Raw genomic sequence first — 11,503 nt, forward strand, 5'->3', positions numbered from 1 at the left:
TACACTCGCTAGATTACAAGTAGAAGACAACAGCACTCACTTGTAGACTGAAGATTAAAGTCATATAGGTCAAATGCAGCCAGCGTTTCAGGGCCTCGCAGTGTTCCTTCTCCAAGGTGACCCAGTGCTGAAGACTCTTCTTCTTTTATTGTGGTTTTGATCTGCACCATGAGTTACTGTTGCTACAAGCACTGTTCAATTATGCAGGTAACTACACTATATGACAGCCTTTCCCAACCTTTTTACATCGGTGAACCCTTGAAATGACTATAATAGCCGCTAGGAATAATCGCATGTAAAAACTGACAGGCTGGTTGTACCCAAGGTGATCAATTGATTCAGTCTGCCCATAGATGGTTCAAATCTCGGCCGGTCACTGATGAACCGGCCAAGATTCAAACCAACTATGGCTGGCTTTATTCACTTTAGGATCATCAAAGAGGACAAGAAGGCACTCTTTATGTCTGGAGGAAAAGAGATTTAATTTCCAGATATGGAAAGGCTTCTTCATAGTAAAAGCTATGAAAAATGTGGAATAGACTCGCACAAGAGCTGATTCTGGCCAGCTCAGTTGATTGGCCTGGATTCTTTCCTAAGCAGGGGCGGACTGACCATTTGGAAACTCTGGCACTGCCCGAGGGCCCGGGGTCAGTAGGGGGCCCCATGAGATGCCCCTGGTACCTTTTTCATAGGCTTTTTTGAGTTTGGGCAAGGACACAGGGGCCCCGTGATCCCCTATTGCCCGGGGGCCCCATGAGTTGTCAGTCCGCCCCTGTTCCTAAGTGCACAAAATATAATCGGACACTAATACTTATAGGTAGAGTTGATCCAGGGAATATCCGATTGCCTCTGGGGGATTCAGAAAGAATTTTTTTCCCCCGCTGGAGAAAATTGGATTATTTATTGGGGGGGTTTGCCTTCTTCTGGATCAACTGTGGGCATAGGATTGTGTATATGGAGATTTTCTGTGTGTGTGTGTGTTGTTGTTTTTTTCCTCTGTTGCTTGAACTGGATGGACTTGTGTCTTTTATTAAACCAGATTAACTATGGTTTTTTTTTTTTTACTTAAGGTCCTTTCACATGGGGCAGACCCGTTTAGCGGATCCGCTTGCTCAGCGGGGATCTCTCCACTGATCTCTGCTGAGCAAGCAGATGACAGGTCTGTCCGCTTCGCAGCTGCAGAGCTGGCACAGAGCAGCTCAACGTCCTCAATGGGCATTCGGATGAAAACATACCGCCTGTCCGTTTCCATCTGACCCAATCCTATGGACGGAAGGGATATTGGATCCCCATCAATCTCTTTTTGGTGGATCGAATTGGATGTCGGAGTGTGTAAACGGACACATGTTCATTTACACCCGCTATTCCATGGAGGAGAATGGAGGTCCCAATCGGGTCCGCCTGAAAAACAGGCAGGAACGGAACGTCCATGTGAAACTGCATGGTGCAAAATCTAATGCAGCTCTGCATAGAAACCAATCAGCTTCCAGGTTTTATTGTCAAAGCTTAATTGAAGAAGCTTAAGTTATTTATTTATTTCAGGTACTTATATAGCGCCATCAATTTATCCAGCACTTTACATATATATTGTACATTCACATCAGTCCCTAACCCTCAAGGGACGTACAATCTAAGGTCCCTAACTCACATTCATTCATACACATACTAGGGCCAATTTAGACAGGATTCAATTAACCTACCAGCATGTCTTTGGAGTGTGGGAGGAAACTGAAGTACCTGGAGGAAACCCACGCAGGCACAAGGAGAACATGCAAACTCCAGGCAGGTGGTGCCGTGGTTGGTATTCAAACCAATGACACTAGTGCTGCCGGGCGGAAGTGCTAACCACTTAGCCACTGTGCTGCTCCTTAAGTTAGAAGTTGATTGGCTACCATGCACAGCTGCACCAGATTTTGAGTGCACCAGTTATAGGGAACCTACCCCCCTATCTATAAATAAGGCCTCATGTTTAATAAGAACAGATTTATAAGAGCAAGGTACATGACAACGCTGATATACTTTATCCCAGCATGAATACTCTAGCAGTTTTAGTAGATCTCTCCCTATGTAACTATGTTTGTTGAGAAGAATCTTATCCAGAGAAATCTAAAATCTAGGCATGGGGTCCCTGTTGGGAATAGAACCAAGGACACCAGTGCTGCAATGCAACAGTGCTAATCACTTAAGCGACTGTCTCAATCTAACGGCTTTTTAAATTTTAACAAAGTCAGAAAACAACCGCCGAAGACAGTGTGACGGACAGTAGCTAGCAGGCTGCTGTGCATCGTCCGCTCAGTGATTATTTCTTGCAATTTTCTTTTTTTTTCTGAGTCACTGGTTAACTTTGCACGCTTAGATTCCATCCAAAAGTGTGGCTACAAAAGCTTGTTTTGAGAATTCACATGAGCGTTTCTCACAAGGGACCTGTTCTCGCCACCGTCACCCTGAAGTGACACAGAGGGACACTGTACAGAGCTGTATGTGCAGCCAGTGTTGAGCAAATTGCTTTAATATTATATGTCAACAGGGGGAGAGAGTGCAGCCTGTGACAGTCCACCCCTAGGCTACATTTGTTGACATTTAGTCTTTTTGGCCCAAGTCCCAGTTGAAAATACTTCTGTCCATATAATGCTCATGTTTACCAGTCGAAGAAAACTCTTGCTTTTTGGCTTTTTAAATAAACCTTTTTTTTTTTTTTTTTTTTAAAGTAAAAATGCAGCATGTAGAAAAAAAGAGCAAAAAAAGTTTTTGGCCACAGACACAGTGAGTTTTTTTTTTTGCATAAATTCATATGTGATGAATGGCTGATTTTAATGCTATTTGGGCATTTGTCAGAGACTAACAAATATACATAATACAGCTAGTTTATAAACCCAAATACCTGAATATCCCCTTTCTTCTGGAAATAAATTAGGGTTATGTTTGCTTGCCTGGAGTCACATTAAGAATATTTTAAATGTTGAGCATGTCATCTAGGCGCCACACAAGATTACACAAGAAAAAAAAATAAAATGAAAGGTATTTAAACGTTTAATCCTTTTACAATGAATTCTTAGAGTGGCCTGGATCTTTTGTCATAAGGAGGAATAATGCAGGTCTTCATCTACAATACGTCTAATTAATGCAAGCGAGTCACATTTAACCTTTCCTTTACAAGATGGCGAGTGAAATGAAACTACGGGGCTTACTTAGTGAGTAGAAAGAGAAATGATGTACCCTAGTTTTTTGGGTCAATTTAATCAAAACTGACTTGTGATTGGCTGATATGAGTTACAAAATATCTTTGCCCTTAACACTTTGCGTAATGAGGCTCTGTAAGTATACAATTTTGTAACCCAACCCAGCCAATAAAACTCAGATTAAAGAGAGATTGTACAGTATATACAGTATCTATGGACTACCTAGGACATGTACAGATAGCTCTGGTCCATCTATCCTGGGGATTGCTCTTTCTCCCCAAGGTGAGGTCTATATGATGGATGAATTTACAGCACACAAACATGCACACATAGCCAGCACAACGGCACACGTTTCTGTCAGAATCACTCAATGGAACAATCATTGAGCAGTTGGATCTTCAATTCCTTATTATATCAATGGATATCTCATGTCTTGGAGAAATTACTGTCTTTTTTGCTCACTGCAGCCAATCTGATTGTCTCTTTCATTCGGGCACTAAAGAATAATGGTTTCCAAACTGCAGCCCTTTGCTTCCTTTACTTGGCCCTTAGGGGACTTCTCCTCTCAACAATGGCGTATAATTCTTGTTACTGACATCAACAACAGGGCTGTTAGTGGGCACTATTCCTTCCACTAACACCAACGATGGGGCACTATTCCTCCCACTGATACCAATGATGGGGCACTATTCCTTCCACTAACACCAACGATGGGGCACTATTCCTCCCACTGACACCAATGATGGGGCACTATTCCTTCCACTAACACCAACGATGGGGCACTATTCCTCCCACTGATACCAATGATGGGGCACTATTCCTCCCACTGGCACCAACGATGGGGCACTATTCCTTCCACTAACACCAACGATGGGGCACTATTCCTCCCACTGACACCAATGATGGGGCACTATTCCTCCCACTAACACCAACGATGGGGCACTATTCCTTCCACTAACACCAACGATGGGGCACTATTCCTTCCAATGACACCAACGATGGGGCACTATTCCTTCCACTGACACCAACGATGGGGCACTATTCCTTCCACTAACACCAACGATGGGGCACTATTCCTTACACTAACACCAACGATGGGGCACTATTCCTTCCACTAACTCCAACAATAGGGCATTATTCCTCCCACTGACACCAACAATGGGGCACTGTTCCCTCCACTGACACCAGCAATGGGGAACTATTCCTTCTACTGACACCAACAATGGGGCATTATTATTCCCCCCTAATGCCAAAGATGCACTGTTTACTCTCACTGAAGCCAGAACAATTTCTTCTCCCAATTGCCACAGTCTGGCCCTCTAAAGTCTGAAGGACAGCAAACTGGTCCTTTGTTTAGAAAGTTTGGAGACCCCTGGTATAGAAGAATGGAGGGCAATTTAAAAAAAACCCTCTTTCTTAGAACACCTATGGAGACATCTTGTTGATATGTGCCACAATAACAATTTTAATTAGGAAACCTTGTGGGTTATTTACTAAAACTGCATGGTACAAAATCTGGTACAGAACTGCAGAGAAACCAATCAGCTTCCAGGTTTTATTGTCAAAGCTTAATTGAACAACCTGAAGTTAAAAGTTGATTAGCTACTATGCACAGCTGCACCAGATTTTGAATGCACCAGTTTTAGTAAATCTCTCCCTTTGTCTAGAAATAAGGTCTTGTGTTTAATAAGAACAGAGTTACAAAAGCAAGGTACATAACAATGCTGACTCTATACCAGCCTTTTTCAATATCCTAAACATGGAGGAACCTTTGAAATAACGGTCAGGTCTTAGGGAACCCCTGCCAGTAATTACTATACTTACAGTTCATGATACATTAGCGTGAACAGTAACTTGAGATATAAGAATAATTAAAAGAATAAGGACTGTGACCCCTTACACTGGTAGTCAGTGGAAGAGATGCTCCTCCCATAGGTAGTCATTGGGAAGAATGTCCCTTACAATAGTGGTCAGTGAGACGAATGCCCTTTACATTGGTGGTCAGAGGGAAGAATGTCCCTTACATTGGTGGTCAGTGGGAAGAATGTCCCTTACATTGGTGGTCAGTGGGAAGAATGTCCCTTACATTGGAGGTCAGTGGGAAGAATGTCCCTTACATTGGAGGTCAGTGGGAAGTATGTCCCTTAGATTGGTGGTCAGTGGGAAGAATGTCCCTTAGATTGGTGGTCAGTGGGAAGAATGTCCCTTACATTGGAGGTCAGTGGGAAGTATGTCCCTTAGATTGGTGGTCAGTGGGAAGAATGTCCCTTAGATTGGTGGTCAGAGGTAGGCATGTCCTTGACATTAGTGATCAGTAGAATGAATGTCCCCTACATTGGTGTTCATTGGGAAGAATGCCCCTTAGATTGTTGGTCAGTGGCAAGAATGCCCCTTACATTGGTGGTCAGTGGAAAGAATGAATGCTCCTTACATCGGTGGACAGTGGGGAGAATGTCTAATACATTGATAGTCAGTGGGAAAATGTCTCTTACATTGGTGGTATGTGGTAAGAATGCCCCTTACATTGGTGGTATGTGGTAAGAATGCGCCTTACATTGGTGGTCACTAGGAAGAGTGCCTCTTACATTGGTGGTCATTGGGTAGAATGTCCCTTACATTGGTGGTCAGTGGGAAGAATGCCCCTTACATTGGTGGTCAGTGAGAAGAATGTCCCTTACATTGGTGGTCAGTGAGAAGAATGTCCCTTACATTGGTGATCAGTGGGAAGAATGTCCCTTACATTGGTGATCAGTAGGAGGAATGCCCCTTACATTGGGGGTCAGTGGGAAGAATGTTCCTTACATTGGTGGTCAGTGAGAAGAATGTCCCTTACATTGATGGTCAGTGAGAAGAATGTCCCTTACATTGGTGGTCAGTGAGAAGAATGTCTCTTACATTGGTGGTCAGTGAGAAGAATGTCCCTTACATTGGTGGTCAGTGGGAAAAATGAACCCCTTACAGATAAAGTAGCTAAAAAGTCCACTATTGTCAGTAGTTACTTATCCGAGATTCAGAAATTGATCATTGTTCATCAAACCCCTAGCAACCTCTAGAGAAACCCTGGTTGAGAAAGACCATTCTATGAAATATAACTGAACAAGCCTCAAAGAAGAAAAAGAAACAGACAATGTAACATTCACCATATATTACTGCTATTTTTTTTTTTTTTATAAAATATTGATCTACTAGAAAGCATTACAGCCTGCAACATAATGAGTGTATGTTGGATTAATGAATATGCTATTCAATGGAATCAAGCATTTACATACCACATAGAGTGGACAAACTCATGAAGAATTTAAGAAGCAGTCAGCTCAGTCTAGAAGTCAGCAGGCAATTGCCAGGGAACATGTTTTCTACTGACAGATTCAGAAAAGTGAAGTGCCAGCTGAATTTTTCTTTGTGTGTGCATGTGTATGATTGTGCACGTGTGTATATATTTTCAAAACTTACATAAACAAAGTCAAAGTAATGCAGTAAAAAGTATTCTGTTTTGCATCTGGCTTGTTTAAAAGAACGCGAAGTGCATGCTTTTAGCAGAATAAGAAAAATCTGAGTCCCGTGACTGCCATGCCACTTCCAATTAGTATGAATTAGTACATATCACCTGATCCTGTGTACTGTACTGTGTATCTCTTGATCTTTTGTAACATAGGTGTTAGTGTTGACTTTACATAATAGCTTTACAATGAGGTGACAGCTTTTGAGTGTCCTTCTATTCATTCCTCCCCTGCTATTAATCAAACATCAGATAAAGGACCTTTGCCTAAGGGGATTACTATATGATACTTTCACAGTAAACTCTGATGTTCGCCCACCTAGATGGAAAGTATTGTTGATTTGCACACTATTGCTATGCAGGAGTGAGGTATCTAGTTGCAGTTAGTCACATTCAGCTTGACTTGTTCCATAATGTTTGAGACATTTTGTAGCTTCTCCTTTCATGCTGGAGTATTTTCCTGACACTAGAACTGAAGAAGTGGATTGGGAAACTATGAAGTGTCTTCAATATTACAGAACATTCCAGCTGAATGTGGCTAACTACTAGATAAACCAAGACCTAAATAAGTGGAATCCGTCACAGAATTAAGGTTTCTGGAAGCTACTCTATGGCTTTCTATACATGAAAACCATATGGAGACCATTGGATGGTGCATCTTCTCCACTGAAAGTAGCTGAAACAGATTTGGCTGTATCTGAGGGTGCCAAGTGAAGTCACCCACTATGGTAGGACTTCATCATCCACTCCAGCCAATTACCAAAATAGATATCTGCCCCATCATAGCAGCCCATGCACATGCCAATGACCATCTGAAATCTAAAGCGATTTAATTGTATGGATATTTTTTACACCAAGAGTCATAGTTCAGCTAGGAGTTCTGTGACTCACAGCCATAGGTCTGTAGGTCACTAGTGCCTCTTATACTGCCCACCAGTGAGCTAAATGAACTTTGCCAAAATTTACTCCTCTGCTGCTTTTAAGATCCCACCAAGGCTCTCAATAGAAAAGCAAAGGTGCCTATGGGATGGGTTGCAGTGTAGCAATCAGCTGGTCAGGCACAAATGAATATTTATAAATATAAGCTATACATTTATGACATTTTATTTTTAGTCTTAAAGTAAGAGTATCACACCTTGTTCTAAAAAAAGAAAAAAAATAGTATCACACCTTGTCTTTGACCTGCAACTAAATGGTACTTTGCTAAAGAGAATCTGTCACCAAGATAAGAGAGCTTGGACATTTCACTAAGACCAGCCATAGAGGAGTCAAAAACCGAAAGAAAATTCTTGATCATTCATTTTTCACATCATTACTGTGCCAGCAGCGACATGTGATTTATGTGTCGCAATCAAAAGTGCCTGATCCAACATGTTGGATTTTGTTTTGAAAAAGGAAACAAATGATGGCACAATCATATTCACCATTTTCATTTTTTTGATTGACAGAACGTTCGGATTTTGACTTGTCTGGCCTGCTTTAGATAACTTAACACATTTCCCCTGTATGAGCAAGTTTTTTTAAAAGAATGTCATAACATAATACAAAGTTTACTCTGGAGTCAGCCATTTTCAATAACCCAATGCAGTTCCTTAAATCAGAGTTGGAGCTTCAAATTGAAAAGTGCAGGAAAACTCAGAATTTTCTACTGTTGATTATTCTGTAACCACAGCATTAAAGCAATAACAACTGATTTCTATATTCTTTAGAATATTGGGGGGATTTACTAAAAGTGGTGCACACAGAATCTGGTGCAGCTGTGCATAGAAACCAATCAACTTCCAGGTTTTATTGTCAAAGCTTAATTGAGCAATGTGAAGTTAGAAGCTGATTAGTGACCATACACAACTATGCCAAATTATGTGTGCGCCAGTTTTAGTAAATCTCCTCCAGCGATTTGGTTTCACAGGTGACAGATTCACTTTAGCAGCTATACTGCTATGAAAATAAAGTGGACCCGAACATCAGAAATAAGGCAGATTTAAAAAGTTGTAGGTGGAAAGACTGCATTGTAAAGAATCACATTCCATGTGTCATGGTTTAGCCAGCACTGGAACACTGACAGCTGGAATACAGTTGCTTTGAGCAATACAGTGTTCTCTCCACTTGTTCTAAATCAACTTTTCTTTTTGTTAAATTGGTTATTTTTTGCAATAAAACGTTAGAAGGGCAAGCTACTGGCAATGGCTAGTTGGAGCAGAAGTAGCAAACAGGGATAGGAGATTAGGACCAGCAGCAGCAGCAATATGTGTGCGCCTTGCAACTGGGAGGCTGTGTCTTGACACAAGAGTCAAGTTTCAACACTGCCATACCACAATTGTAGGTGTGAAAGACACGTGTTCTTTCTAAAAGCAATGTCAGGCAGTACAAAACCAGAGACAGCAGTCAGCGAGGGTTACCCCACTCCCACCTCCCACCTTTGCCCTTAGCAAGTACACAAGACTTGCTGTAGAGCTCCCTACCCAGTGAAGGAACAAGACTCTCTTATTATAATTTATAAACCAGGCAGCCACTAATACACCCCCCACCCCCTTACCCAATACCCAACCTAGTATGTTAGAACTGTTAAAACAGCATTAAAAAAAAAAAAGAAAGAAAAAAAAGCATGCCATTAAAAGTCTACCATCCAACAACAACATCAAGACTGCGAAAAAAAAGTTTAATATTTTAGTGGTTTAATTCTAATCTGCACTGTTCCATGACTACAAGGATGAAAAATAAAAAGAATAAATAGCAGATATACTTCATTTACAAGATTAGTTACTTTGCTTTTAAACTCCAAAAAAAGAAAAGTGTTCTCTTTATATACAGTAGCTGTAAAGTAATTTCTGACTTTTTTTTTTTTTTTGTCTTGAGGTCCATCAAGCTGCCACCTTCCCCGCACAATGGGGGAATAAAATGGCATCTATAATAAAAGTCTTTTAAAAAAAATAAACTTTAACCAAAAACAAAAAAAAAACAAAAAACAAATATGCTTCGCGAGGCGAAGTGCTTATTTTTGTTCTTGTATATAAATACAGTATACATTAGGCACATTATAATAATAATAATAACAATAATAATAATAATAATAATAAAAAAAAATGAGAACCAGATGGATTGCCTTGGACGATGCAGTAGACAACTGGTTACTTAAAAAGAATAATACTGACCTTTTTTTTAATAAGTAATTTAGACTGGTACCATATATACAGACATATACATTCCTACATATTACAGTGCATACAACATTTTTTTTTTTTTTTTTTTTTTTTTAGAAAGGAAGGGTGGGTGGGTGGATGGGGGTGGGGGGATAAAGCGATGTCTTTGAAAAAATAAAAGTTTTGAGGAGTTCTTTAGCAGGAGCACTTGCACTCAGATATGATGGGGTACTGTATGGGTATCCACGTGCACCTCTGCAGTGCCCTGCGCTGGCACCTCCACCTTAGGATGGTGAGATGCATGGACTTGGAGACCTTACAAACCATGCCCTCCGGGACAGAACAGGACCTCTTGGTGTAGCAGCTGCCCACTTTCATGTAGCGGGGCCAGAACCTGATGCCCAAGTCACTCCACGTGTACAGCACCGGACAGAAGGTCTGGGACCACAGCCACATCTGAAGCTTCCTCCTCAGCTTCTTGCTCAGTTTGTGCTTTTTGCCCTGCAGACCCTCATAGAACTCCAGGCCCTTGATCTCGGCCGGCATGGCCCCAGAGGGCTTTTGCCGGAGCAGCAGGTCCAGCTCCGCCAGGTCCTCCACGCCCAGCCTCTCCTCGGGCAAGTGGGTGGCCATGAAGTTGGGGTCGAAGTGGCCACCCAGGACAGTCCTCAGCTCGGTCTCGTTGAGATCCTTCTCCTTGGGGTCGAAGATGGGGTCCGGGTGCTCGATCAGGTCTACCAGGGGCAGCTTTTCGCTGGGGGCAGGTCGGATGTGCAGATAGTGCTGGCCCACCGCTTGGTCTATTCGGAGCCCCAGGAAGACCACCAAGGCGTAGAGAGTCACAAGGCACTGGGGGTGATCCATGCTGCAGAGAGCCCACGAGAGAAATCACAGTCTCCTGCCTGCTCAGGGATCATAAAGAAGGCATCTGGGGGGTAAAATAGGGGAGGGGGGGCTCAGGGGTAGGCAGCAGGCTCAGGGTCCCCCCCTTCTCATGGCCAGTTGCTGGAGAATTTTGGAATCTGGTGTGATTCTCGCACAGCTCACAGTCCTGATGGCACCAGTGTGTCTGCCTGCTTGGGTCCAGCCTTCCACACCCCCCCTCCTTGTTAAATATTCTTCACTTTCAGCTGGATCACCATGGTAACCAGAGACTCAATGTATCCAAGTGGGGAAGCAAAGGATAATCAGGGGGGTGCACTAGCAGCAGCAGCAGGGTGGTAGCAGCACCAAGGGGTTCCCCTCCAACCCCAAAAAATAAAAGTGTCAGCAAAAGTCAGGGAAATCCTGGGGTCTGTCCATGCAGGATCCCTCTTCCTCCTCCTCCTCCTCCTCCTCCTCTTCTTCTTCCCCCTCTGAGTGCTGAGCCAGGCATGCAGCAGTGCAGAGCTGGAGCCAGTCCCTCTGGCTACTTTGGATTTATTAGCCGGACTCCATACGGCTGTGATGTAATTCATGTTTAAGTAGTGTGATAGCCTGTGGTCATGGTTGGTTGCTTCGGTGACACCTCCCTTTTTCACTTGAATGGTAGAAAAGGAAAAGGGAGGGGGGGTGCCAGTCCTTGTAGGCAGAAGGAGTATGACGCCCTCTGCTGGCCTCTAGTAGACTAATACATCGATCCGCTGGAGGTTCACTTTCCAAAGGAGGACAGTGACAGGGGATCCCATCTGCTACATGTTACATGT

General features: G+C 42.7%; 1 protein-coding gene across 1 annotated transcript; it reads right to left on the reverse strand.

Moving 5' to 3' along the window:
- Nucleotides 1-9,336: 9,336 nt before the first annotated feature.
- NOG (noggin) lies at nucleotides 9,337-11,293 on the reverse strand. Its single transcript, XM_089692540.1, has one exon. It carries the CDS (start codon nucleotides 10,680-10,682, stop codon nucleotides 10,014-10,016), a length of 669 nt encoding a protein of 222 aa, XP_089548666.1. The 5' UTR covers nucleotides 10,683-11,293; the 3' UTR covers nucleotides 9,337-10,013.
- Between the last annotated feature and the right edge of the window lie 210 nt (nucleotides 11,294-11,503).

This window comes from Staurois parvus, unplaced genomic scaffold (assembly GCF_062004578.1).
Source record: "Staurois parvus isolate SC_StPar_1 unplaced genomic scaffold, SC_StPar_1.0 ptg000592l, whole genome shotgun sequence".
Lineage (NCBI taxonomy): Eukaryota > Metazoa > Chordata > Amphibia > Anura > Ranidae > Staurois > Staurois parvus.

What these genes read in the sequence shown, in the direction of transcription:
- NOG (XM_089692540.1), bottom strand. Translation starts at nt 10,682, where the DNA reads ATGGATCACCCCCAGTGCCTTGTGACTCTCTACGCCTTGGTGGTCTTC.